Source organism: Saimiri boliviensis, chromosome 14 (assembly GCF_048565385.1).
Source record: "Saimiri boliviensis isolate mSaiBol1 chromosome 14, mSaiBol1.pri, whole genome shotgun sequence".
NCBI classification, from domain to species: Eukaryota; Metazoa; Chordata; class Mammalia; order Primates; family Cebidae; genus Saimiri; species Saimiri boliviensis.
This window is the reverse complement of record NC_133462.1, coordinates 4,457,426-4,485,115: the sequence shown is the minus strand read 5'-3', so window position 1 is coordinate 4,485,115 and position 27,690 is coordinate 4,457,426. Positions and strand designations below refer to the sequence as shown.

Genomic DNA, 27,690 nt, shown 5'->3' with positions numbered 1-27,690 from the left:
GCGTTTGTCACCCACAGATACTTGCACAGACACGATGCGTTTGTGCAACACTTTATTGGGAAAGATTTACACACTGTGACCTGTCACAGGCCAAGGGATGAGAAGAGGGAGCCAGGAGCGTTGGGGCCCCAAGGTGGCTCAGACGTAAGCCGTGGGGTGGCAGTCCCCTGGCCTGCGCATCCGTGCCTCAGTTTCCCCTTTGTGAAATGGGAAGCTTATGCTTCCAAGTTTGCGATATGGGCATGATGAGCTAAAGGCGGAGCGAAGGACACAAGGAAGAGGCTGCCCACTCCCAGGACCTCCCCCAGGCTCCAACCCCACACTGTGGACACAGAAAGGGAATTTGCCCAAACCTGCCGCCCATAGGCCCCTTCTGTTCTTGGGAAGTGCAGTGCTCTCTGGAGACCCCGAAGCTGGAGCAGGGGCAAGGGAGACTCTCGTCAGGACGAGTCTTGGATTTCGTAGAAGGGGAGTGGCCACTAGAGGCCCCTGGGCAGAGGGCAAGTCTGCTTCAGTGGCAGGCAGGGTATTCGCTGGGGAAGAGGAAATTCTCTCCGGGACCCTTGCCAAGGTAAGGACTCCTTCTGGGGAGGAGACAGCAGCCTGGTTCACAGAGTCCCCAGGCCCCGCTGGCAGAGGGAGCGTCTTGGCAGCTTACTCCTCCCGGAGCTTCTCCGGGGCGAGGCTGGCGGGCTGGGAGGCTGCCTTCCGCCGGCCAGGGCTGCCCCCACCCAACGCCAGCCCCAGCCCCAGGGCAGCCAGGGCCAGGAAGTGGATGCAGAAGTAGATGGAGGCCCAGTACCGAAGCGTGTCTGTCATGGAGAGCAGCACGAAGCCCATGCACATGTAGTCGTAGGCGCGCATCTTCAGGAACCAGTGCACCCAGTCCCAGGCCTTCTGCCCCGCTGGGCTCAGCTGCCCCCGAAGGGCCGACTCCAGCCGGCCCTCTGCAGCCAGGCACAGCGGGATGGTCAGGAAGCTCAGGTAGTAGCCCGGGTGGAGGCCGTGCCAGTAGGCGCTCAGCAGCATGGTCCATGCGCTCCTGAGGAGGGGCTGGGAGTCAGGACCTGCCAGTCCAGTGCCCAGTGCCCTCTGCCCCCTGGTCACAAGAGTCCAGAACCCCCAGCCCCTCCTCCCTCAGACCCAGGAGTCCAGACCCCGGCCCCTCCTCCCTCAGACCCAGGAGTCCAGACCCCGGGTCCTCCTCCCTCAGACCCAGGAGCCCAGACCCCCAGCCCCTCCTCCCTCAGACCCAGGAGTCCAGGCCCCAGCCCCTCCTCCCTCAGACCCAGGAGTCCAGACCCCGGGTCCTCCTCCCTCAGACCCAGGAGTCCAGACCCCGGGTCCTCCTCCCTCAGACCCAGGAGTCCAGACCCCGGCCCCTCCTCCCTCAGACCCAGGAGTCCAGACCCCGGGTCCTCCTCCCTCAGACCCAGGAGTCCAGACCCCGGGTCCTCCTCCCTCAGACCCAGGAGCCCAGACCCCCAGCCCCTCCTCCCTCAGACCCAGGAGTCCAGGCCCCAGCCCCTCCTCCCTCAGACCCAGGAGTCCAGACCCCGGGTCCTCCTCCCTCAGACCCAGGAGTCCAGACCCCGGGTCCTCCTCCCTCAGACCCAGGAGTCCAGACCCCGGCCCCTCCTCCCTCAGACCCAGGAGTCCAGACCCCGGGTCCTCCTCCCTCAGACCCAGGAGTCCAGGCCCCGGCCCCTCCTCCCTCAGACCCAGGAGTCCAGACCCCGGCCCCTCCTCCCTCAGACCCAGAAGTCCAGGCCCCAGCCCTGCTCCCTCAGACCCAGAAGTCCAGGCTCCAGGCCCTCCCTGCTCAAACCCATGCCCCCTTTTCCCTAGCTCCAGAGGGCGGAGGAGGCTATAGGCTGCTGTCTCCTTCAGGGATCCTTCCACACACATCCCACAGTCGTATCCCAGGCCATCTCCTCCTTTAAAGATTGACCATTTTATGTTCCACTGCCCTTCCTCTCCCAGGACCAAGAAGTCTAATTGTTGGGCCCATGGGTTCTTTTTTTTTTCTGAGTCTTGCCCTGTGGCTCAGGCTGGAACGCAGTGGCGCAATCTCGGCTCACTGCAACCTGCCTCCCAGGTTCAAGGGATTGTCCTGCTTCAGCCTCCCGAGTAGCTGGGATTACAAGCATGTACTACCACTCCTGGCTAATTTTTATATTTTTAGTAGAGGTGGGGGTTTCAACATGTTGGCCAGGCTGGTCTCAAACTCTTTTTTCTTTTTTTGGGACAGAGTTTCGCTCCTGTTACCCAGGCTGGAGTGCAATGGTGCGATCTCGGCTCACTGCAACCTCCGCCTCCTGGGTTCAGGAAATTCTCCTGCCTCAGCCTCCTGAGTAGCTGGAATTACAGGCACGCGCCACCATGCCCAGCTAATGTTTTGTATTTTTAGTAGAGACGGGGTTTCACCTTGTTGACCAGGATGGTCTCGATCTCTTGACCTCGTGATCCACCCGCCTTGGCCTCCCAAAGTGCTGGGATTACAGGCTTGAGCCACCGCGCCCGGCTGATCTCAAACTCTTGACCTCAGATGATCCGCCCACCTCGGTCTCCCAAAGTGCTGGGATTATAGGCATGAGCCACTGAACTGGGCCCCAGTGATTCTTAAGGTCTGGCATCAGCATTGGCTGAGAACTTGTGAGACACACAAATCCTTGTCCCCACCCCTCCTGCACTAGAAACCCTGGGGCTGGGACCCAGAAGAATTCCCGGTAACAAGTATTCCAGGTGACTTCGATGCCTGCTAACATTTGAGACTGCTGCCTGGCCCATGAAGACCCTGGTCTGTGGGCCTTCCTTATTCTGCGCCCAGTAGATATGTTCCTCTTCTTCCAAGGCCCAGACCCATCTTTCCTCACTTTTTTTTTTTTTTTTTTTTTTGAGACGGAGTTTCACTTTTGTTACCCAGGCTGGAGTGCAATGGCGCGATCTCGGCTCACCACAACCTCCGCCTCCTGGGTTCAAGCAATTCTCCTGCCTCAGCCTCCCGAGTAGCTGGGATTACAGGCACGCACCACCATGCCCAGCTAATTTTTTGTATTTTTAGTAGACACGGGGTTTCACCATGTTCACCAGGATGGTCTCGATCTCTTGACCTTGTGATCCACCCGCCTCGGCCTCCCAAAGTGCTGGGATTACAGGCTTGAGCCACCGCGCCCGGCCGTCTTTTTTTTTTTTTTTTTAAATAAATCTTTTTTTCTTTGCAGAGATGTCATCTTGCTGTTTTCCAGGCTGGTCTTGAACTCCTGAGCTTAAGTGATCCTCTCACCTTGGCCTCCCAAAGTACTGGAATTACAGATGTCAGCCACTGCACCTGGCCAACTCCTGGTATCTTGGGATGGGAGGACCATTGGCTTTCTGGTTCTTCAGAACCAGGTTATAGTGCCTTGCACCCTGTATGTAATCTCAGCACTTTGAGAGGCTGAGGTGGGAGGGTTGCTTGAGGCCAGGAGCTCAAGACCAGCCTGGGCAACACAGTGAGACTTCACCTGTATTTAAGAAAAGAAAAACAAGGCCGGGCACCATGGCTCATGCCTGTAATCCCAGCACTTTGGAAGGCCAAGGCAGGTGGATCACGAGGTCAGGAGTTTGAGACCAGTCTGGCCAACACAGTGAAACTCTATCTCTACTGAAAATACAAAAAAGTAGCTGGGCGTGTTGGTGTGCACCTGTGATCCCAGCTACTTGGGAGGCTGAAAGGCTGACGCAGGAGAATCCCTTGAACCCAGAAGGCGGAGATTGTAGTAAGACAAGATCACACCACTGCGCTCCAGCCTGGGTGACAGTGCCACACTGTTTCAAAAAAAAAAAAAATTAAAAAATTAAAAATTAAAAAAGAGTGGGCCGGGCGCGGTGGCTCAAGCCTGTAATCCCAGCACTTTGGGAGGCCGAGGCGGGTGGATCACAAGGTCGAGAGATCGAGACCATCCTGGTCAACATGGTGAAACCCCGTCTCTACTAAAAATACAAAAAATTAGCTGGGCATGGTGGCGCGTGCCTGTAATCCCAGCTACTCAGGAGGCTGAGGCAGGAGAATTGCCTGAACCCAGGAGGCGGAGGTTGTGGTGAGCCGAGATCGCGCCATTGCACTCCAGCCTGGGCAACAAGAGCGAAACTCCGTCTCAAAAAAAAAAAAAAAAAAAAAAAAAAATTAAAAAAGAAGAGAAACCAGGACTCCTCAGCCTCCCATTCTTCTATAGAACCTTCAGGAACTCAGGATTTCGGAAGCCTGTCCCCCTTCCTCCCTCAGGGCCCAGGAGTCTCTCTCCACTCTTCTTTTCAGGGGCCCAGTTCTGAGTCCGAGCCTCTTCTTCCCTCAGGGATTCAAGAATCTAATTCCTGCCTCCTGAAGACTTGGGAATCTCCAGCTGTGGTCCCCTCCTCTTTTGGGACCAGACATGTGTTCCCCTCTCCTTCTATACCCATAAATTGAATCCCCTAGCCCTTGAAGACCTACAGATGCAGGTTCTGACCCCATCTTTATCAGCCACAGAGAAATCGCTGTCCATCTCACTCTCCATCTGTGTCTCTATCAGTGAGCTTTGCCACCCGCTACGGCCTGAGGGAGGTGTTTACTGCCACAGACACTGACTTGTCCCTCAGACACATCTGGGTGTTTGAAGCACAGAAATAACCCAGTGATAAGAAACTGTTGGCCCGTTGGCCGGGTGTGGTGGCTCACGCCTGTAATCCTAGCACTTTAGGAGGCCAAGGCGGGCGGATCACTTGAGGTCAGGAGTTCAAGACCAGCCCGGCCAACATGGTAAAGCCCCGACTCTACCAAAAACAAAAAGTTAGCTGGGCATGGTGGTAGGCGCCTGTAATCCCAGCTACTCAGGAGGCTGAGGTGGGAGAATTGCTTGAACGCAGGAGGCGGAGGTTGCAGTAAGCTGAGATCGCACCACTGCACTCCAGCCTGGGTGACAGAGCAAGAAAAAAACAATAAAAAGAAAACCAAAAAACGCCCACTGCCCCATCCCCCAGAGTGTAAGATAAACAAGGATGAGTCCTGTGCATGTAAGGTATTTAGGAGCATCCTGGGCTCCACCCACTCCATGCCCCTAGCCCCTCCCAGTTACAACAAAATGTCTTCAGGGATTGCCACGTGTCTCCTGGGGGTGCAGCAGCAGCAGCAGAATTCCCGCCAGTTGAGAAGCACTTGTCTAAACATTGAGGTGCTCTGGGCTTTGATGTGGCCTCAGCCCCAGAGCTTTTAAGTATCATTTATACCTGGCCGGGCACAGTGGCTCACGCTTGCAGTCCTGGCGCTTTGGGAGGCTGAGATGGGAGGACTGCTTGGGGCCAGGACTTTGAGACCAGCCTAGTCAACAGAGCGAGACCCCATTTATATATCTTTTAAAAACAAACAAACAAACAAACAAACAAACAAACAAAAAGTTAATTAAAAAACTTTGGCCAGGCTTGGTGGCTCATGCCTGTAATTCCAGCACTTTGAGAGGCTGAGGTAGGTGGATCACTTGAGGCCCAGAGTGTGAGACTAGCCTGGCCAACACGGTGAAACCCCACATCTACTAAAAGATAAAAAAAAAACTAGCTGGGCGTGGTGTTGCACACCTGTAATCCTAGCTACTTGGCAGGAGAATCACTTGAACCCAGGATATGGAGGCTGCAGTGAGCTGACATTCACGCCACTGCACTCCACCCTGGGTGACAAAGTGTCCAAAAATAATAAATACAAATAAATTTTAAAAAGCATCATTTACACCTGATACCACTCAAGTGTCCACTTTTAAGAGTGACTTTTCGTAGCCAGGCACAGTGGTTCAAGCCTGTAATCCCAACTTTGGGAGGCCGAGGTGGGCAGATCATGAGGTCAGGAGATCAAGACCATCCTGGCCAAGCTGGTGAAACCCCAACTCTACTAAAATACAAAAAAATTAGCTAGGCATGGTAGCGTGTGCCTTTAATTCCAGCTACTTGGGAGGCTGAAGCAGGAGACTCGCTTGAACCCGGGAGGTGGAAGTTGCAGTGCGCCGAGACCATGCCACTGCACTCCAGCTTAGTGACAGAGCAAGCCTCCGTCTCAAAAAAAAAAAAAAAAGAGTGACTTTTCCTATGAGCATCAGAATCACATAATTACCTACCCAGTAACCCCGGCTGGAAATCTAACAGTCATCTCAAAGTAAATGAGACTCAACTCAAGTCGTTTCCTCATGCTACCTACTCCCAAAACTTCCTCCTGCCGGGTCTTCCCCTTCCACCTTTATTTTATTTTTTGGGGATGAAGTCTCACTCAGTCGCCCAGGTGACCTCAGCTCACTGCAAGCTCCACCTCCCGGGTTCACGTGATTCTCTTGCTTCAGCCTCCTGTATAGCTGGGACAACAGGCACCTGTCACTACACCGAGCTAACTTTTTGTATTTTTTGTAGCGAATGGGTTTCACCATATTGCCCTGACCAAGTGACTGACCTGCCTGGGCCAACCAAACTGCTGGGATTACAGGCGTGAACCACCTACTTTTTTTTTTTTTTTGAGACGGAGTTTTGCTCTTGTTACCCAGGCTGGAGTGCAATGGCCCGATCTCGGCTCACCGCAACCTCCGTCTCCTGGGTTCAGGCAATTCTCCTGCCTCAGCCTCCTGAGTAGCTGGGATTACAGGCACGTGCCACCATGCCCAGCTAATGTTTTGTATTTTTAGTAGAGACGGGGTTTCACCTTGTTGACCAGGATGGTCTCGATCTCTCGACCTCGTGATCCACCCGCCTCGGCCTCCCAAAGTGCTGGGATTACAAGCTTGAGCCACTGCGCCCGGCCTTTTTTTTTTTTTTTTTTTTTTTTGAGAGAGAGTCTCGCTGTCGCCAGGCTGGAGTGCAGTGGCACAATCTCGGTTCACTGCAACCTCTGCCTCCCGGATTCAAGCCATTTTCCTGCCTCAGCCTCCCGAGTAGCTTAGACTACACGCACACGCCACCATGCCCAGCTAAGTTTTGTATTTTTGGTAGAGACAGGGTTTCACCATGTTGGCCAAGATGGTCTCCATCTCTTGACCTTGTGATCTGCCTGCCTCGGCCTCCCAAAGTGCTGGGATTCCAGGCGTGAGCCAAAGCGCCGCCATGAGTTTCTACTTCTGAGGCTGCACCAAAAACAACGTCTAGCAGAGTCTCCACTCAAGAAATATCGGAAGAATGAAACACAATAAAAACTAATAGATAGGCACTTACCTGTCAGGCCTCACATTAAATACATTTCACATTCTATCGCATTTAATCCTTTTATCTACCTATGAAACCAGTAATAAAAAGCATGAACTCCGTTTAATACTCGAGGCAACCAAGAGGTCAACTAACTCCTCAAGGTTTCTCCATAACCTGGACGGCTGAAATTCCAGGAGGGCTAGTTATTGAGTCCACAAGCCTCAGTACGTTGCTTCTGTGGAGTAAGGCTGACTTTACAGAAGTAGAAACTGAGGCCCCAGGACGGGGAACTATTTACCCCAGGGTGCTGCCACTAATTAGAGGCAGGGCAAAACCAGACTAAGCAAACTACAACTCCCGTGAGCCTCCGGGGCAGGGGCCCAGCCAGGGAAGCTGTAGGCTGCCCTGGGGCCTGCTGGGAGATGCAGTTCTGTACCGTCCCCGAGGCTGCGCGGGCTCACTCACCGCAGCACATAGGAGCGGGCAGGCGCGCTCTTGTAGATGTACTGCGCCAGCCACCACTGCACCGTCATGTTCCAGTACCGCATGCCATCGCGCACCCGCACGCAGAAGTCCGTGCCGTAGCAGTCGATGTTACGGATGGTCTCATAGTCATACTCCAGGGAAGCCGCCTTCTCCGGACTGGGGGTGGAGGATGAGGGTGGGGGACAGACATGCAGCTCAGCCAGGCCCCCTCCCGACGCCTGCCAGTGTCCCAGCCCCGGATGCTAAGGAAGGGATCCTGGCCAGGTAACGGCCCTCTGGCTGTCAGATTTGCTAGGGCGACAAGGGAGGGTGGCCCAGGGGGTGCCTGTCGCGGGGAGAACGGGCGGGCCAGGTGGTACAGTTCACCGACAATGGGGTTCTTCTTGTTTTGGTAACTAACAGGGCCTGCCACAGCCATGAAAAGCCTTGAAGAGCTGAGTGCTAAGCTATGAGTCCTTTAGCAACCAAGCTCAGTATATTCAGAGAAGCCTCCAAGGACGGTCCCTTCTAAACTGTTGGGACACTGCTGTTACTAGGGAAGTATCTTCCCTAATAACAGGGTGCTTCACAGTTGCTAGGGAGATGTTCCAGTCGCCAGTGGGGTCTCAATGATCTCTGTTGCTAAGGAAAAGGCATTCCTTAGCAACAAGGCCTAGGATGTTTAGAAAGGCTTTTAGAAAAGGGCTTTTTTCCTGGTCCCAGTGATGTTGAAGTGTCACCGCTAGCAATACAGTGGCTCTCTCGTCACTCGTGCCAACAGCCCCAGCAGTGGGAAACGCTGGCCCACATGAAGACCTGGTGGCCTCTGATGACAGGAGGGGAGCCACCTTGAGGAGTGCGGGCCAAGAGGGTTTAGCAAAGCCTTCAATTCCTGCTTGGCTGTTCTGGGGGCGACATCCTCCAGAGCAGCTGGGGGTCAGGGCATGGTGATGGGGGCGGTGGTCATAAACTCATGTGGGGGTGTTACTACCCTCACAACCGATGGCAGTTTTCGACTAGGAATGGCACAACCCTAGCAGGGAATAGTTCATCATTTACACCAACAGGCTGCTGCCCCCGCCACAGTCCAAGCCCCTGGAGGAAGGCTCACTGCAGCTGCCGGGAACACCAGGGCAGTCTGCTCCTGGTTGCCCGGGGTGCCATTTCCCTAGCAACACAGGGGCAATCCTTCCTCAGCCACAAGAGAGCCCACAGCTATGGCCGTGCAACTTGCCTAGCGATGCCAGTGCTGGGGGATGCAGCCTCTCTGAAGACAAGGGTCAACCCATAGTCACCAGGGGGAGGCCTGACTTCCTTAGCAACAGTGTAACTGGAGTTGCTAGGAATGGCGTCAGCTCTGCTGGGTAACAGCAGTTGGGAATTTGAAACTGTTATTTCCTTTCAAACAGAGCACAGCTAGGTGACCACATCCCATGGGAGGGAGGAGGGCTAGCTCCCAGAAACAGAGGGGCAGTGCAGGGGGCGCCGTATCTGCAGCAACACAGCAAAACTTCTGGCAAGAAGGAGGTGAACTACTGTTGCTAGGGATCTTGTTTCCCTAGCAAAGAGTGGCGTTCGGTTGCTAGGTAACCATTTCCCTAGCAATAGAGGGTGACCCACCACTACCAAACGATGGCATCCCCAGCAAGCAGGAACAATCTGGTTCTGGGGGTGACACTTCCGTGGCAACAGAGGGGTGGCAGAGGGATGCTAAGTTACCACCTTTTCCTAGCAACGGGGGGGACGGGGCAGTTCACCATACTGCGGGGTGACAAGCGCTAGCAACAAGGGGCATCTGTCAGTACCAGGGTTTTTTTCCCTATCGACAGCTAACAAAAGGTGGTAACCCTGTCCCCTTACTCCCCGCTCTCCTCCCTGCTAGGGGCAGAGCCAGCCCTTGGAGGTGGGGGCTGCTGGGTCTTGGGAAGCCTCCCTCCCGCCGCCTGACCTGCTGGGGGGTGGGCATTGGAGGGTGGGGCCGCCCCCGGCCCGGGCTTTGGCGGCCACGGGGTAGGCCCCGAAGCCGGCGGCAATGCAGCCGCACTCGGCGGCAATCCAGGCCACGTAGAAGCGCATGCGGAAGGCGAAGAAGACGGGGATCATGTAGAACAGGCGGGCGGGCAGCGGGCGGGCGTAGAAGGCGTCCTCGCGCACGGCCTCCAGCGGGAAGAGGTGGGAGGAGAGCAGGAACAGCAGGCCGAAGAGCGGGGCCGGCCAGGCGCGGCGCAGCAGGGGCCGCAGGCTGGGCACGGCCCCCGGGAAGGGCTGCTCCAGCCAGTCCAGGTAGGTGCGGTAGCGGAAGAACGGGCCTGTGGGTCAGGGAGGGAGGGCAGCGGTCAGATGGGCAAGTGGGCAGAGCTCGAGTCTGCAGGAGGAGGAGGAGGAGGAGCAGGAGCCTGGAGGGCAGGTGGGAAGAGGAAAAGAGAGGCAGAGACTGGGCACCGGGGAAAGCCCAGGGGTAGGGACAGAGACCCACAGAGATGGGGACAAGGAACGAGAGATGGGGGGACAACAGGACTCAGAGGGACAGTGACAGGAAATTAGCTAGAGGGGGCCGGGCGCGGTGGCTCACGCCTGGAATCCCGGCACTTCGGGAGACCTAGGCGGGAGGACTGCTTGAACCCAAGAGTTCGAGACCAGCCTGGGCAAAATGGCAAAACCCTGTCACTACAAAACATGAAAATTGGACAGGTGTGGTGGAGGCACCTGTAATCCCAGCTACTGGGGAGGCTGGGGCGGGAGGATTGCTTGAGCCCAGGCTACCGTGAGCAGTGACTGTGCTACGGAGTTCCAGCCAGTGACAAAAGGAAGGCTGGAAGGAGGACAAGAAGGAAGAAGAGAGGGATGGAGGGAGGGAGGGAGGGAGGGAGGAAGGCAGGAAGGAAACTAGAAGGTAGCTGTGGCACTTCAGCTGTAACGTGATGGGGGTCTGGCCTCGGGAGGAAGGAGCGTGATTCACAGAAGGGACCAGAGTCAAAATTTTCGTATGTTCACAAAAGAACACATTTAGGTCAATACAGTGTGGGAAGTTAAAAAAAAAAAAAAAAAAAAAAGAAATGAAATGAAAATAAATAAGACCACAGGTGGTAGGACTCCATTTATGAGCACAATGTCCAGAATAGGCAAATCTTTACAGACAGAAAGTCAATTAGTGCTTTCCAGAGATGGATGGAGGTTTGGGGGATGATGGATATGGGGTTTCTTTGCAGGGTGTGACATTGTTGTGAAAATAACTACACAGTGGTCATGTTTGTCCAACTCCGTGGATATACTAAATTAAGTCAGGGAATTGTATTTTTTTTTTTTTTTTTACAGAATCAAAGCAGCCAAGAGTTGTGCTTTTGTTCGTTGTTTGTTTTGTTTTTTTGAGATGGAGTTTTGCTCTTGCTGCCCAGGCTGGAGTGCAATGGTGTCACCTCAGCTCACCGAAGCCTCCGCCACCCAGGTTCAAGAGATTCTCCTGCCTCAGCCTCCCGAGTAGCTGGGATTACAGGCATGTGCCACCACTCCTGGCTAAGTTTTGTATTTTCAGCAGAGACAGGGTTTCTCCATGTTGGCCAGCCTGGTCTCAAACTCCTAACCTGAGGTGATCCACCTGCCTCAGCCTCCCAAAGTGCTGGGATTACAGGCATGAGCCACTACACCCAGCCCTTTTAATTTTATATTTATTTATTTATTTATTTAAAAGGGATGGGATCTTGCTTTTTTGGCCAGATTGACTTTGAACTCTTGGCCTCAGGCAGTCCTCTCGCCTCAGCCTCCCAAAGTGCTAGGATTATGAGCATGAGCCCCCATGCCCAGCAGAAAAATATTCCCTTAAACTGCAAGTAGACCCTAAGCTGTGAATATTTGTTGTCTGGGCGACAAAAACATCAGGTTTACATAGACCTTTGCCTCCTTTATCTCTTCTCTTTGCTGCCAATAAGCTGTAAGGAGAACAGCAAGGGATCACTTAGGCTGAGCACAGCCAGCCTCCGCCCCAAAGCTCTTCTGGTCCAGCGGAGGTGTGAGACGGATCCAGATACATGTCCACTCTCACCGCAGTGGACGCTAAGATGGAGGTGGCCCCAGGCAGGGTGGGAACACAGAACAGGCACCCAGGGTGGAGGGAGACACGGGAGACAGAGCGTCGGAGCGGCAGAGCCGTTACAGCAGGCCGACTCACCGGTCATGATTCCCACGTAGCAGTAGCTGTAGCTGAGCGTCTCCATCAAGGAGGGCACGTCGGGCAGCAGCCCCAGGGTGGGCCCCTTGCTGAAGCCCGTGGCCATTTCCTTCCTCTGGGCCAGATGCAGGTCCTGGACTTCACTGGCCAGGCTCACCAGCTGGGTGGGAGGGGGTGGGCAAGGCACCAGGTCAGACTCTGGGCCCTTCCCTACACCCATCTCCCTCGCTGCCCTCTGCAGCCACGGGGTGCTGGGCACTCCTAGGTTGTGTGTAAGGCCTCTAGCGAGGAGTGTTCCCCAGAGCTCAGTCCCAGGCACTCATTCCCTTTCCCTGTCCCATCCTTACCTGCTCTCACGCAATCACAGAGCTTTAGATAGATACTACCCACCCAGCCCCAGACCTATCCAGGTCATAGCTTATTGGCATTGATACTTGGATGTCTCTAGGCACCTCAAACGCCCTGGAAACAGAAGACGATGTTACTCACCCACCAGGCAGATCCTCTTCTAGTCTCTCCCCTCAAACAATAGGCCACCAAAAACCTCCCTCGCTCCCCAAATCCTATCCCTTAACCTCTTTCTTTTTGAGACAAGTTTGACTCTGTCGCCCAGGCTGGAGTACGGTCTTGGCTCACTGCCACCTCTGCCTGCCAGGGGTTCAAGCAATTCTCATGCCTCAGCTGGCCAGGCTGGTCTCAAACTCCTGGCTTCAAGTGATCTGCCCGCCTTGAAATCCCTTAAGTTTTGAGTCTTGCCTCTTTCCGTCTGCACTAATGAGCTGAATACCCTGTATTCTCCACCCTTTCCTGCCAGTCCCAAGGTCGACCCTACATCAACAGGGCTCTGTCTTCCAGCTTCTGGCTGGGTCGTCAACAGAAAGCCCTGGCTGGAGATGTGTGATGACAGGAGAGAGGGAGAAGGCAGTAGAAGGTGGGGCTTCCACTCTCCAGTGAGATGGCCTTGGGCTGGCCATCACCCTTGACAGATCACTTCAAGGTGGGTGGCTCTACGCACTCGTAAAAAAAAAATAATTTTAGGGCCAGGTGTGGCGGCTCATGCTTGTAATCCCAGCACTTTGGGAGGCCAAGGCAGATGGATCACTTGATGTCAGGGGTTTGAGACCAGCCTGGGCAACAGGGTGAAACCTCATCTCTACTAAAAATATAAAAATTAGCCGGGCATGGTGGTAGGCACCTGTAATTTCAACTACTTGGGAGGCTGAGGCAGGAGAACTGCTGGAAGAGGTAGGGGTTGCACCACTGCACTCCAGCCTGGGTGACAGAGCAAGACTCCATCTCAGAAAAAAATATAATAATAATATCTTTTTTGTAGAGACAGGGTCTCGCTATATTGCCCAGGCTGGTCAAAAACTCCTGGCCTCCAGCAATCCTCTCACCACCACCTCCCAAAGCACTGGGATTAGATTATGAGGCGCTGCACCAGCCTACACAACCCTTTTTCCATCCAGGTACCCCAACCTGCCCGACTTCCCTGGGCCTACGGTTGGGAAGGGCTCCTGCTGCAGGTCTGGGGTTCAGGCACTGTCCCTTCTTGCTCCTCTACATCCTGCCCGCACCGTGGCCACTCCTCCGACCATGCTAAACGCGGGGTTTCCTGCTGCAACTCTGACTGACCTACCCACAGCCGACAGCCTGCACCAAGCCCCCCACAGTTTGTCACCTGGACTCAGATAGAGGGACCCTCCTTTATCCGACTCCATCCCATCTTGCCCTGATCCACTTCAGTTCTCCTCCAGCACCCAGAATAGTGTTTTTCTTTCTTTCTTTTTTTTTGTTTTTTGAGATGGCATCTCACCTGGGGAAGCCCAGGCTGGAGTGCAGTGGGACAATCTTGGCTCACTGCAACCTCTGCCTCCTGGGTTCAAGCAATTCTCCTGCCTCAGCCTTCCCAGTAGCTGGGATTACACGTGTGCGCCACCATACCTGGCTCATTTTTATACTTTTAGTAGAGACGAGGTTTCACCATGTTGGTCAGGCTGGTCTCAAACTCTTTTTTTTTTTTTTTTTTGAGACGGAGTTTCGCTTTTGTTACCCAGGCTGGAGTGCAATGGCGCGATCTTGGCTCACTGCAACCTCCGCCTCCTGGGTTCAGGCAATTCTCCTGCCTCAGCCTCCTGAGTAGCTGGGATTACAGGCACGCGCCACCATGCCCAGCTAATTTTTTTATATTTTTAGTAGAGACGGGGTTTCACCATGTTGACCACGATAGTCTCGATCTCTTGACCTCGTGATCCACCCGCCTCGGCCTCCCAAAGTGCTGGGATTACAGGCTTGAGCCACCGCGCCCGGCCGGTCTCAAACTCTTGACCTCAGGTGATCCACCCGACTCAGCTTCCCAAAGTGCTGGGATTACAGGTGTGAGCCACTGCACCCGGCCCAGAATGAGTATTTTTAAACATCTAAAACTGGTCACATCGCATCTTCTGGCAGCAAACCAAAAATCCCCTCTCCCAACAGCACTCAGTCCTCCAAGGGAAAGTGCAAAGTCCTCACAGTTGCTGGCCAGGCCTAGCGCGGTCTCAGCCCTGCTGCCGGTTCCCTTCTGCTCTTCCTAGAAAGCTGATGTGGCTGGTGCAGCCTGTGGAACCCAGCCTGCTCCCCTCCACGCGTGGTTCCTACGGCCTGAAATGCTCCTCCTCTAACCCCTCTCGCCCAGCCCACTCCTGCCACTGCTAAGCTCTTGCGGGGAACACTGAATGCTGGGGAGGCCACTGCCTACCTAGCATGACCGCTGTGTTCACTGATAAGCCGCCAGGAGGAAACCATGACTCTGTGGGTCTCGGTGGGCCCTGGGAGTCTGTATTCACCCGTTTTTCCCAGGTGATTAGGAGTCAGACCTGGGTGTCCGTCCTAGTTTTGCACCCTTCACCATGTACCTTCTCCCCAGGGCTGGTTTTTCTCCTTTGCAACACGGCTGGCTGCAGAGATTCCAGGAGAGCATGTTGGTAAACCACCCAGCTGGGCCTCTGGCACACCGCAAGCACTCAATGGCACTGACTGTTACCCTCCATGGGCTATTTCTTCACCCCAGGAGGGGCTGAGAGGTGAAGACCGGCCCAGGGGCATGTGAATGGGGAACCCTACCCCAGGGCAGCAGGTGGGGTGATGTCCCACCCCCAGGGTGTGTGGGAGGTAAAATCCCGAAGAGCAGCTGGAGGGGAGTAGTGAACCCCGAGTCTGACCTTCAGCGTCAGCAGCAGCTGGACCGCATTGGTGAAGGGCGTGGGAGTAGGCAGGCCCAGCAGGCTGAGGGCTCGGAAGAACAGGAGATAGGAGAAAGTCCAGGCCAGAGCCAGGGCATGGCAGGAGCTGGGCAAAGGCAGGAGACTCGTTGTGTTGTGTTGGTCTCAGCCTTGGCCTCCCTCTCCCCGAGTCCAGCCACCAATCCTCCCCCAGCTCTCCCCATTCGTTCAGAGACAGAAACACAGAAGGGCAGAGAGAGGACTGGAGGGTAGATGTAGGGATGGAATGAGTATGACTGAAACGGGAGAAGAGGCTCAGCCACACAGAAACACACAGCGACAGAGAAGAATGAGGTTCAGAGGAGCTTCGGGTGAAGACCCTGCAATCCTTCACTTTTTCTTTATTTCCAAGGTCCAGAGCTCAAGAAGAGGGGGGTGGATATGAATATGAATGGTGGCGGGGCCAGCAGACACACCGTCCTTCTCTCCCCATGACATAGAGGTAGCAGACTGGGACAAACACAGAAGGCAGGGGAGAAAGAGAAACAGATGAAGGCCAGGTGCAGTGGCTCACGCCTGTAATCCCAGCACTTTGGGAGGTGAAGGCAGGCGGATCACCTGAGGTCAGGGGTTTGAGACCAGCCTGGCCAACATGGAGAAAAAAGTCTCTTTTTAAAAAATTTTTATTGTTTAAACTTTTTACTTGTAATTTACAACCATTTTCTTTTTCTTTTTATTTATTTCAGTCTCTACTAAAAATATATAATTAGCCAGGCGTGGTGGTGCATGCCTGTAATCCCAGCTACTCAGGAAGCTGAGGCTTAAACCCGGGGGAGGTGGAGGTTGCGGTGAGCTGAGATTGTACCACTGTACCCCAGCCTGGGCAACAAGAGTGAATCTCCATCTCAAAAAAGAAAAAAAAAAAAAAAAAAAAAAAAGGAAAGAAAAGAAAAAGAAACAGATGACACAAAGAAACAAACTGATCAACAAGACAGCCAGAGATGAGGCAGAAACTGAGAACGACACAAAGAGGAAACAGGTTGCTTCACCCTCTCCCCTCCTCCCTCCTACACTCCCCCTCCTCTCCCCTACTCCCTCCCTCCGATTCTCACCAGGGCTGGGCCTGAATGAGGGCCCAGGTCCCGAGGATGGTGATCAGAGAATGCAAAGTGTGGGGGCCACAGGTGAAGAGGGTGAGCCCCAGGCCCACAGCGGCTGCCCCCCATCTCTTCAGCCCAGGACCTGCAGGAGGAAGGGACAGCATAAGCCTGGAACCTTCCAGAGGGTCCCCCCCTTATTTTCCACTGGGGAGGGAACCGGACTCACCAGCTTTCTTAAAGAGGAAGCCGATGGGGATGGAGATAAGAAGAACCACTAGATACGTCCATTCTTCAGGAGACATGGTCTGGGGGAGGGGCAGAGATTCACTGTGAGAACCCAGGCATCCAGGCCTCCTGCCTCCTCCCTCTTCGAGGATCCAGGAACCCAGCCCTCTGGACCCCAGTTTTTTAGGATTCCGGAGTCCAGGCCTCAACGCCTCTCCTTTGAGAACCTAGGAGCCCGGACTCCAGCTCCTTCCTCCGTGGAGGAGACAGTAATCCACCCCCAACCCCTCTCCTTTGAGGGCGCACAGGGCTCCAGCCCTCCTCTCCTTTGAGAACGCAGTCAAGCGTGGGGCTCTCCCAGCACCCAGGCCCCACCTTTTCAAACGCAGAATCAAAGCTACTCCCTGCACCCATGCTGGAGACCCAGATTTGAAGACGCCCCTCCTTAAAAAACCCAGAAGCAGCACCCCTCCCGGACCCTTCCTCTTCGAGAGCCCAGGAGTCTAGACCTCCGAGCCCCTTCTTCCAGCGAGGATCCAGGAGCCCAGACCCCTCTCTTTGCATCCCCCATCCCCCGGCCCCCAGCCCTTGTGAAACCAGATATTCGTACCCCCCAGCCGTTCTCCTTCGAGAGCACCCAGAGGAGCCCGGGGCTCCAGCCTCCAACCCCTTTGGAGCTCCAGACCCCTCTCCTATTGAGAATCCGGGGACCGGAGCCCCCTCCTTTCCCCAGGCCCAGGCCCAGCATGTCCCGCGCACCCCAGCGTGGGTCGGATCCCACTCCCGACAAAGCTACAGGCGGTTGCGCCAGCCCCGAGCTCCAGCGCGCACCCGGGGCCGCCCCGCACCCGCCAGTCCGCAGCTACCCCGCCACCGTGGGACCCCCGCCTTGCCACTGGGTGCCGCCACCCCGGCCCACCTGAGCCGCCCGCCGGGGAGGAGGCGGCCGAGCAGTCCCAGTCCGCGAGCCGCCGCGGCTCCGGCCACGCCTCCCCCGCCCAGTGCGCCCCCGCGCCGCCTGCTCCTTCGGGGCGCCCGCCGAGCCCCGCGGATCCGACCGGGGATGAGGCCACGGTCAGGGCCCCGGGCGGCGGGGAAGGAGCCCGGGAGCGGGCTCCAGGAGCGCGAGCCGGCAGCGGCACTCGAGCCCGGGTCTGCAATGGGCTCCGAGCTCCGAGTACGTGAAGGGGCGGGGCTTCGGGCTCGGAACGAGGAGGAGCCAAAAGCTGTGGGCCCGAAGAGGAACAGACAGGATCCGGAAAGGAGGCGGGGTCTGGAGCGTAGCAGGAGACATGAGGGTCTCCGTTCGGGTTCCTTCGGGCACAGTCGGGAGTTTGAGTTCACTGGAGGTGGGGCCACAAACTTCCGCTCACTTCGGAGATAGTCGAGAACCGAGTGCTGGGGTCGGGGTGGGCGGGGCCACATGTTTCGGCTTTCTTCGGAGACAGTCGAGTCAGGGTCGCCGTTCTGATGTGGGCGGAACCACACTCGGCCGGAAGTGGGTGGGGCCACAAGTTTCGGTTTACTTCGTAGATAGCTGGGTTTCAGTGACGCTAGGATGATAGGCGGAGTCAACGGGTTCGCCAGATACGGAAGCATATTTACAAAGGGGAGGGACGAAAGCGACTTGCCCTCAAAGGGGCGGAACCCCGGCGAACGGCGTGCGCCTAGGGGGCGGGGTCGGGGTGATGATCAAGTTCCCAAGTCGAGTAGCGGCTGGGGGAGGTGCGCTCGATGTGGGGGGGCCAAGGGGGCCACCGCGGGAAGAAGGCGGGGCTCCAGGCCTGGGAGGGGAAGGTCCTGACTTCCCGCGGCGCCGAGGCGGCGGAATGACGAAGTTGACGCGGGGGGGTTGACACGGGGAGGGGAGGGTGGAGGAAGCAGAGCGTGGCGCGCGGTGCGTAGTGGGTGGCTCCGCCTTGACTTCGAGTGGGTGTATACGAGGTGACTCGGTGATTCTATCGGTGGACCGTGGGACATTCGGAAGAGAAGCAAGGAAGCGGACTGAGCGCTCCCAAGTGGGGTGAGCCCGCCCGAACGGAGAGTGGAAGGCGGGTGCCCAGGGGGCGGGGCTTTCGGCTGTGGGGTTCGGTCGTGGGGCCGGAACTCCCCAACTGGGGTGCGCTGGCGCTTGAAGCGGGCGGGGCCACAGCCTGCGGGACTGCGGGGAGCGGATGACGCCAGAACGCCGAAACTTGTGCTTTCGGGCGGGGGCGGGGCTACGTTGTCGGCCGCGCCGAGAATACCCGAACGCCAAATGGTGTTCTCACGTTCGAGAAGGGGGCGGGGCGGCGGATTCGGTGGAGTCGAGGACGCCCGAACGCCGAACCTCCCGCACTAGGGAGGGGGCAGGGTTTCGTCTTGTGGGAGCCTGAGAGCCAGTAGGCCCTAGGCCCGAAAGCCGAATCACAGTGGTTCGGACAGGGGAGGACCTAAGGCCGGAGCGTCCCAAAGAGGGTGTGGCCCCGGTGGTGCTTTAGCTTCGAGAGCTTTTGATCCCCGACGGGAACACCCGAAGGGGAACGCCCACTTTGCAAGAGGGTGGCGCCAAAATGGACCTTTATAAGGGGGCGATTCGCCGCGCTTGTGGAGGTTTCTTTTTGAGACTTGAAGGCGCAATGGCAGGTACGGCAGTGTGGGCACAGAGCGGCTGCCGACCGCAGGGTCACAAGGGCTGAGCGGGGCTCCGGGGACGCGGCGAGGGGCGAAGGCTACGGGCCAGGCTCCTGCGGCCGCGGAGACTGGTGGGATCGCCTGGGGGCGGGGCCCGGCATTTGGGCCAAGCAGGTGGTGAGCAGCGGCCGAGTGAGGCTCCGCCCTCTGGGGCCTGGGGGCGGGGCTTCCCCAGGCGCTGGGTGCTTTCCGGGCGGTCCGCAGCGTGCAGCTCTTTCGGTGACCGCTTTGCCTCCCGGCTCCCGCAGGAGGATGCTGGTGGTGGAGGTGGCGAACGGCCGCTCCCTGGTGTGGGGGGCCGAGGCGGTTCAGGCCCTCCGGGAGCGCCTGGGCGTGGGGGGCCGCACGGTAGGCGCCCTGCCTCGCGGGCCCCGCCAGAACTCACGCTTGGGCCTCCCGCTGCTGTTGATGCCGGAAGAGGCGCGGCTCCTGGCAGAGATCGGCGCCGTGACTCTGGTCAGCGCTCCGCGCCCAGACCCTCGGCACCACAGCCTGGTAAGGGGGCGGGGCTCGAACTCTTGGATCTGGTGGGAGCGGGGCCTGAGAGTCCGGATTACTGGCTTCCGAAGGGACCATAAGCTTGGAGGTTCCAGCGAAGTGTGCTTCTCAGGCCCTGACATCCTTCAAGCGCCAGCAAGAGCAGAGCTTCCAGGAGCAGAGCGCCTTGGCAGCTGAGGCCCGGGAGACCCGTCGGCAGGAGCTCCTAGAGAAGATTACGGAGGGCCAGGCTGCCAAGAAGCAGAAGCTGGAACAGGCTTCAGGGGCCAGCGCGAGCCAGGAGGCCGGCGGGAGCGAGGCTGCCAAAGTGAACGACACCAGTGATCTCCAGGCTTCGGGAGAGCAGGAGGAAGCCGGTGAGCGTGGGAGGTGGAGTCCAGGGACCATGGGAAGGAAAGGGGAGATCTTTTGGGAATTTTAGCTGGGAATCCAACCTGAGGGTGGGAAGACTTTGCCCCTTGCATTTACCAAACTCTTCTCTGTACTTCCACCAGGTCCCTCCTCTTCCCAAGCAGGACCCTCAAATGGAGTAGCCCCCTTGCCCAGATCGGCTCTCCTTGTCCAGCTGGCCACTGCCAGGCCTCGACCTGTCAAGGCCAGGCCCCTGGACTGGCGTGTCCAGTCCAAAGACTGGCCCCACGCTGGCCGCCCTGCGCATGAGCTGCGCTACAGCATCTACAGAGACCTATGGGAGCGGGGCTTCTTCCTCAGTGCGGCTGGGAAGTTCGGAGGTGACTTCCTGGTCTATCCGGGTGAGTTTGGGTTGGGGCCTCTGGTTGCTGTGCTAGTCTTCACAATCCCAATATATTCTGCGGTTTTCTTTTCTTAATAGAGATGGGGTCTCTATTGTTGCTCAGGATCGTCCCAATTCCTGGGCTCAAGCAGTCCTCGCACCTCAGCCTCCCAAAGTGCTGGGATTACAGGCCCAGCTGTATCTTTCTTTTTAGTCTCACTTTGTTAGCCTCTTACATTCACAGATGAACAGGAAATATTTGGGAGCTCCTGAACTCACTGGGCAAGCAGTTTAGCGACTCTTACTAAATGCTTAGTGTGATCCAGAAGATTAACTCAGAAGCATACATGAGGCTGGGTGCGATGGCTCACACCTGTAATCCCAGCACTTTGGGAAGCTGAGGCAGGTGGATTGTCTGAGGTCAGGAGTTTGAGGCCATCCTGGCCAACGTGGTGAAACCCCATCTCTACTAAAAATACTAAAACTAGCTGGGTGTGGTGACGGGCACCTGTAGTCCCAGCTACTTGGGAGGCTGAGGCAGGAGAATCGCTTGAACCCCGGAGGCGGAGGTTGCAGTGAGCCGAGATCACACAACTGCATTCCAGCATGGGTGACAGAGGGAGACTCTGTCTTAAAAAAAAAAAAAAAAAAAAGATGTAAGAGCAATCCTGTTAGAAAAAAAGAAATTGCCAGGTGCAGTGGCTCACACGTGTAATCCCAGAACTTTGGGAGGCCAAGGTGGATGGATCACCTGAGGTCATCACCTGAGGTCAGGAGTTCGAAACCAGCATGACCAACATGGTGAAACCTTCTCTCTACTAAAAATACAAAAGTTAGCCAGGCGTGGTGGCACATGCCTATAATCCCGCCTACTTGGGAGGCTGAGGCAGGAAAATTGCTTGAACCCAGGAGGTCGAGGTTGCAGTGAGCCACTGCACTCCAGCCTGGGTGACAAAGCAAGACTCCCATCTCAAAAAAAAAAAAAATTTTTCTAGAAGTGCAGTACTTGGTCCAAGCGTTACCTGTTTTAGAGAGCATCCATAGGGACTGCTGCAATGATCTCACATCTCCTACCAGGGATCATTCCCATGGCTTCTACCCCTGCCGTTGGCCACTGCTTCAGTGCCTCTGTCCCCACCAGGTGACCCCCTCCGCTTCCACGCCCACTACATCGCTCAGTGCTGGGCCCCTGAGGACCCCATCCCACTCCAGGACCTGGTTGCTGCTGGGCGCCTTGGAACCAGCGTCAGAAAGACCCTGCTCCTCTGTTCTCCGCAGCCTGATGGTAAGGTGGTCTACACCTCCCTGCAATGGGCCAGCCTGCAGTGAACTCCAGAGACCTAGGCGGATGTGGCTGTGCCTGCGGCAAGAGCCTTTCTAGATGTTCCCAAGCTTTTTCTGGGAGTCTAGAACATCCTCCCACCTTTCTGTGCAGTTAGTGTTTGATTCCAGGTTTTCATACACTACGTCCTTTCTGTGTTCTTCCTTGTCTCAAAGCACTTACTGGCTGTGCTGTTTTGCAGTTACCTGTTTTCACACTGTGAGCTTCCTGAGAATGGGAACTGGGTTCGATTCATCTCTGTTTTCCACAGGGTTTAAGTCTCAGGAGGTCTCAATAAACTTGTTACCTAAACGTCCACGAGTTGAATTCTTACAACAGTCCTGGAGCCCGCTGGTGGTCTTATCTGCAGATTCAGAAAAAGGCCGGAAGGGGGGGATGACTTGCCAGGGTCGCACAGCTAGTCAACAGCAGGCCTGGCCTTTAAACGTGGCTTTTGCTGACTCCTAAATCTGCACTCTTTCTACTGCACTAAACTTCCTTTTGAAAAGATTTCTATGAAACTTCTCAGATGCATGCATAAGTAAAAATATAGGCCGGGCATGATGGCTCACACCTGTAATCCCACAGCACTTTGGGAGGCCAAGGCAGGAGGGTCACTTGAGACCAGCTCTGGTTACGCTGTAATACCCCATCTCTACAAAAAAATAATTTTGAAAAATTAGCCAGGGATCCCTTAAGCCTGGGAAGTTGAGGCTGCCATGAGCTGTGATCGTACCACTTTACTCCAGCCTAGGAGACAGAGCAGGAGACCTTGTCTCAAAAAAAATGTGTGTGTGTGTGTGTGTGTGTGTGTGTGTGTGAATATATATACATACGTATGTGTATATATACATGTACATACATATCATAAAAAAAAGAAAATGAGAATATTGTAATTTTAGGGGTTCAGAGCATGGGGAGGATGTCAGGAAGAACTCTGGAAGGTGTTCTGCTTTTTCATGGCCTGGGTAGTGGTTGATAATTTTTTTTTTTTTTTTTTTTTAGAGATAGGGTGTCACCATATTTGCCAGGCTGGTCTCGAACTCCTGACCTCAGGTGATCCACCCATCTCGGCCTCCCAAAGTGCTGGGATTACAGGCGTGAGCCACTGCGCCCAGCCCGAGAATTTTTTTACTACTGTACATTTATATTTTAGACTCTTTTTTGTATGTGTTATATTCTGCAACTTTTACAAAAGTGAAAACATGTATAAAATATGCACTTATGAAATCATTTACCCATGTTTTTGCTTAGAACTTGGTACTGAAACACTACCACTAATCTAATAATTATACCTTTATCTTATCAACATGCAGTTTTATTTTGTTACATTCATTTTGTCAGTGTAATACAGTCACATGGTAAAATTCTGGGGCTGAAAGTCTTTAGTTCTTTAATTTCTTTCCCCTACATCTGTCTGTCTGTCTGTCTGTCTGTCTCTCTCTCTCTCTTTTTCTGTGAATTGAGCAGCCTCTGGAATCAGAATAGGTTTTGAGAGACTCCCATCTCCCCACTTTTTTGTCATTACCAGTAAACAGACTTCATAGAATCTCAATTTCCCAAAGGTTTAATTTAAAATACGACACGGGGCTGGGTGCGGTGGCTGCCACCTGTAATCCCAGCACTTTGGGAGTCTGAGGTGGGTGGATCACCTAAGGTCAGGAGTTCGAGACTAGCCTGGCCAATATGGTGAAACCCCATCTGTACTAAAAATACAAAAAAAAAATTAGCCAGGTGTGGTGGTGGACGCCTGTAATCCATCCAAGCTACTCAGGAGCCTGAAGTAGGAAAATCACTTGAACCCAGGAGGCCGAAGTTACACCACTGCACTCCAGCCTGGACAACAAGAGCGAAATTCCATTTAAAAAAGAAAGACACTAACCTCTGTCTGGCCAAGACTCTACTCTTTGTGCCTGTTTGATAAGTAGCTTGTAAGTCTATGCTCTACCCTTTCTCCTCTCTACAAGTAATCGGATGTCTCAGTACCTCTGTCACGAGTCTCTCCTCTGAAAAGTTTCTCATTCAGATCTTTTGTGGCCGGGTGTGGTGGCTCAGGCCTGTAATCCTAGCACTTTGGAAAGCCAGGGTGGGAAGATAAGTTGAGCTCAGGAGTTCCACACCAGCCTGGGCTGAACATAGTGAGAATCCGTCTCTATTTTTAAAAAAAGAAAACTTCTGTGACTGATGTCCCCACGTCATCAGTCAACAAATTCTGTAGGTGCCATGTTCACAGTTTGGCCCCTGCCCTCCACCTTCACTGGCAGCATCTCAGAAAAACCAAACATTGCTCATAGGCTCTTGCTAGCTTCCTAACTCATCCCCTGCCTTCTGTGCTTGCCCCTCTGTTGTCTGTTTGCAACGGAGCAGCCAGAATCATCATATTAAAGGATAAGTCAGACCGTTTCACAGCTCTTGTCTAAAACTCACAGTTTTCCATCTCAGAGTGAAAGCCAAAGGCCTCAGTTTGCAGGTTCCTCATGAACTGACTATCTGCATCCTCCTCTTCTTTTTTTTTTAAACTAAGACTTCAGCATTTTCATACTTCAAGCATCCTCTTCCTTCTGTTTTTATTTTTTTACTATCTCCAGTAATGCGTATAAGCAACCTTTCTTTTTTTTTGAGACGGAGTTTCGCTCTTGTCACCCAGGCTGGAGTGCAATGGCGCGATCTCGGCTCACTGCAACCTCCGCCTCCTGGGTTCAGGCAATTCTCCTGCCTCAGCCTCCTGAGTAGCTGGGACTACAGGCACACGCCACCATGCCCAGCTAATTTTTCGTATTTTTTTTAGTAGAGACGGGGTTTCACCATGTTGACCAGGATGGTCTCGATCTCTTGACCTCGTGATCCACCCGTCTCGGCCTCCCAAAGTGCTGGGATTACAGGCTTGAGCCACCGTGCCCGGCCTAACTTGGAAATTATAATTTCTCCTAATACACTACTTTCTAAGCATATTTTTAATATACATACATTTATGATTTTTATTAATGCAAATTGTAGCATACTATACACACTCAGCAGCTTGCTTTTTTGATATGCCCAGGCTTGCCTCATTTTTGCAAACAGTTACATGCTTTTGCGTCCTACAGATGGGGCATAATTAGATTTTATTACACTTGTACAAAAGTAAAGAAAGGAATTCAGCTCCCCAAGCATGCCCAGCTTGGTCCCTGGCAACCCATGATGGAAACCAAGGGTTCCTTTTACATTACCTGTGTGCCTTTCAGAGCGGAAGGGCCAGAGGACTCCAGGCTGAGTGAAAGCAAGGAAGCATGAGGGGTTTGTGGAAGAGGGGCCAGTGCCATGTGATTGGACCATGCTTCTGAAGAGGATCAGGGTGAGGCCCAGTCTCATCCGCTGACCCTTGAGCAACATGAGTCTGAACTGCTCAGCTCCCCTTAAACTGCAGATTTAAAGAAGTAAAGGTCACACAGCATGCCTACCTCTCCTGCTTTGCCTTTTACCTCCTCCACCTCTGCCACCCTGAGACAGCAAGACCAACCCCTCCTCCTCCTCTGCCTACTCAGCATGAAGACAAGGATGAAGACCTTTATGATGGTCCACTTCCACTTAATAGTAAATGGATTCATGTATTTTCTCAAAGTTTTCTTAATATTTTCTTTTCTCTAGCTTAATTCATCATAAAAATACAGTATATAGTACATACAATGTACAAAATACGTGTTGACTATGTTATTGGCAGGGCTTCCAGCCACTATGAGCAGTTTTTTTCCCTCTGAGACAGTGTCTCGCTCTGCCACCCGGGCTGGGGTGCAGTGGCATAATCTTGGTTCACTGCAGCCTCAACCTCCTTGGCTCAAGCAGTCCTCCCACTTCAGCCTCCCAAGTAGCTGGAACTATGGGTGCATGCCACCACATCCAGCTAATTTTTCTGTTTTCTGTAGAGACGCAGTTTCACCATGTTGCCCAGGCTGGTCTGTAATCCCTAGGTTCAACTGATCTGCCCACCTCAGTTTCCCAAAGTGCTGGGATTTCAGGTGTGAGCCACCATTCCTGGCCTGGTCGTTAAGTTTTGGGGAAGTCAAAAGTTGCATGCAGATTTTCTTTTTTGTCATTGTTGAGGCAGTCTTGCTCTTGTCACCCAGGCTGGAGTGCAGTGGCATGATCTTGGCTCACCGCAACTTCTGCCTTGTGGGTTCAATGGAGTCTCCTGTCTCAGCCTCCTGAGTAGCTGGGATTACCGGCACCTGCCTCCATGCCTGGCTAATTTTTGTATTTTTAGTAGAGACGGGGTCTTACTGTGTTGGCCACGCTGTTCTGGAACTCCTGACCTCATTTGATCTGCCTGCCTCGGCCTCCTACAAAGTGCTGAGATTACAGGCGTGAGCCACCTCGCCCGGCCTATATGGAGATTTTCAGCTGAGCTGGAGATTGGTGCTCCCAGCTCCTTCATTGGACAGGAGTCAGCTGGATGAAGCACCTTCAGTATGCAGGGCTCTGGCCTGGTTTTCTTTTCTTTTTTTTTTTTTAAGATGGAGTTTTGCTCTTGTTACCCAGGCTGGAGTGCAATGGCGCGATCTCGGCTCACCACAACCTCCGCCTCCCGGGTTCAGGAAGTTCTGCCTCAGCCTCCTGAGTAGCTGGGATTATAGGCACGTGCCACCATGCCCAGCTAATTTTTTGTATTTTTAGTAGAGACGGGGTTTCACCATGTTGACCGGGATGGTCTCGATCTCTTGACCCCGTGATCCACCCGCCTCGGCCTCCCAAAGTGCTGGGATTACAGGCTTGAGCCACTGCGCCCAGCCTTTTTTTTTTTTTAACTCTAAATCATCAAACCCTATGAGGAAAGTCCTGTTAGTTGCTCCCATTTAGCACTCTTGAAGAGGCTAATTTGCCTAAGATCATGAGCTGGTCAGTGACAGCTGAAGTTCAAACGCTTTTTTTGACTTGAGAACCTACAGGCTTAACCACCATTATAAAGCCATCTCTAATTATTAGGCACCTGGAATTTGTGGCGTTTGGACTTCATCCTGAAGGCAATGAAAATTATGGAAGAGTTTTCTTCCTTCCGTGTTTTCCCCTTCCTGATGAAAAATGTAAGCGTGTTCAAGATACAAAAATGTGCTGGGTGCGGTGGCTCGTGCCTGTAATCCCAGCACTTTAGGAGGCTGAGGCGGGTGGATCACGAGGTCAAGAGATCGAGACCATCCTGGTCAACATAGTGAAACCCCGTCTCTACTAAAAATACAAAAAGTAGCTAGGCATGGTGGCTTGTGTCTGTAATCCCAGCTACTCAGGAGGCTGAGGCAGGAGAATTGCCTGAACCCAGGAGGCGGAGGTTGCGGTGAACCGAGATCGCACCATTGCACTCCAGCCTGGGTAACAAGAGCGAAACTCCGTCTCAAAAAAAAAAATATATATATACAAAAATGCATAAAATTTGGCCGGGCGCAGTGTAATCCAAGTGTAATCTCACACCTGTAATCCCAGCATTTAGGGAGGCTGAGGCAAGCGGATCACTTGAACCTAGGAATTCCGAGACGAGCCTGGACAACATGGTAAAACCCTGTCTCAAAAAAAAAAAAAAAAAAAAAAAAAAAAAAAGCATAAAACAGAACAAGGTGGTAAGATACGGAAGTACAATGCAGATGATAATAATGGCGATGACAGCTAACACAGGGCGCTTTCTTTGTGCCAGACACTCCCCTAAGCACTTTAGATATAGACTCTCAGTCCTCACAAACAAGCTTATGGAGGGAGGCACCACCGTCATTCTCCGTTTCACAGCGGAGGACGCTGAGGCACAGAGTGATTGGGAAACTTGTCGAAGGCGCTGCAGCTAGCAAGTGGTGATGTGACATTTGAGTCCAGGCATCCGGATGGTGTGGATGCCGTGGAAGAGAAGGGCCGGTGGGACCGCTTCCTGAGGAGATACTGACTGCCTGCCGAGGCAGCAGCGTACAGAACTGAAGAACACAGTGGAGAAAGACCATCGCATCCAGTGTGGAGAGATGGGTATACAAAGACCATAGCCAGACTATATATAAAAAGAGAACTCCAGGCGGGGCGTGATCGCTCACGCCTGTAATCCCCGCACTTTGGGAGGCTGAGGCGGGTGGATCACTTGAGGTCTGGAGTTTGAGACCAGCAGCTCGAAACCCCGTTTCTACTAA

At 54.1% G+C, this 27,690-nt stretch overlaps 2 protein-coding genes and 1 long non-coding RNA gene across 4 annotated transcripts; 1 reads left to right on the top strand and 2 right to left on the bottom strand.

Annotated features, from left to right (window-relative positions):
- Window positions 1-35: 35 nt before the first annotated feature.
- MBOAT7 (membrane bound acylglycerophosphatidylinositol O-acyltransferase MBOAT7) lies at window positions 36-17,686 on the bottom strand. The gene is made up of 8 exons (XM_039467026.2): window positions 17,251-17,686; window positions 16,333-16,411; window positions 16,119-16,248; window positions 15,007-15,133; window positions 11,804-11,963; window positions 9,587-9,947; window positions 7,639-7,815; window positions 36-1,042 (listed from the first exon to the last, which is right to left on the bottom strand). Exons 2-8 carry the CDS (start codon window positions 16,406-16,408, stop codon window positions 655-657), a joined length of 1,419 nt encoding a protein of 472 aa, XP_039322960.1. The 5' UTR covers window positions 16,409-16,411; window positions 17,251-17,686; the 3' UTR covers window positions 36-654.
- A 473-nt stretch (window positions 17,687-18,159) lies between these two features.
- TSEN34 (tRNA splicing endonuclease subunit 34) lies at window positions 18,160-21,872 on the top strand. 2 transcript variants are annotated; one of them, XM_003944082.4, is made up of 5 exons: window positions 18,160-18,354; window positions 19,253-19,499; window positions 19,615-19,858; window positions 19,997-20,254; window positions 21,377-21,872. In XM_003944082.4, the coding sequence occupies exons 2-5, from the start codon at window positions 19,257-19,259 to the stop codon at window positions 21,562-21,564; spliced, it is 933 nt and encodes a 310-aa protein (XP_003944131.1). In that variant the 5' UTR covers window positions 18,160-18,354; window positions 19,253-19,256; the 3' UTR covers window positions 21,565-21,872. The 2 variants fall into 2 exon arrangements, with proteins under 2 accessions (XP_003944131.1, XP_010330264.1); XM_010331962.3 differs by lacking the exon at window positions 18,160-18,354 and adding an exon at window positions 18,582-18,956.
- On the bottom strand, window positions 20,871-26,074 carry LOC141581239 (uncharacterized). The gene is made up of 2 exons (XR_012513750.1): window positions 24,766-26,074; window positions 20,871-21,920 (listed from the first exon to the last, which is right to left on the bottom strand). It is a non-coding gene; the product is annotated as an uncharacterized LOC141581239 (long non-coding RNA).
- Window positions 26,075-27,690: the final 1,616 nt, after the last annotated feature.

Excerpts from the sequence above, each read along its gene's own strand:
- MBOAT7 (XM_039467026.2), bottom strand. The coding sequence starts at position 16,408 with ATGTCTCCTGAAGAATGGACGTATCTAGTGGTTCTTCTTATCTCCATC. Across the intron at positions 16,249-16,332 it reads CTTCCTCTTTAAGAAAGCTG|GTCCTGGGCTGAAGAGATGG; the intron begins GTGAGTCCGGTT and ends TTCCTCCTGCAG. Across the intron at positions 11,964-15,006 it reads AGCTGCTGCTGACGCTGAAG|CTGGTGAGCCTGGCCAGTGA; the intron begins GTCAGACTCGGG and ends CCTCCCACCCAG.
- TSEN34 (XM_003944082.4), top strand. The coding sequence starts at position 19,257 with ATGCTGGTGGTGGAGGTGGCGAACGGCCGCTCCCTGGTGTGGGGGGCC. Across the intron at positions 19,500-19,614 it reads ACCCTCGGCACCACAGCCTG|GCCCTGACATCCTTCAAGCG; the intron begins GTAAGGGGGCGG and ends TGTGCTTCTCAG. Across the intron at positions 19,859-19,996 it reads GGGAGAGCAGGAGGAAGCCG|GTCCCTCCTCTTCCCAAGCA; the intron begins GTGAGCGTGGGA and ends TACTTCCACCAG.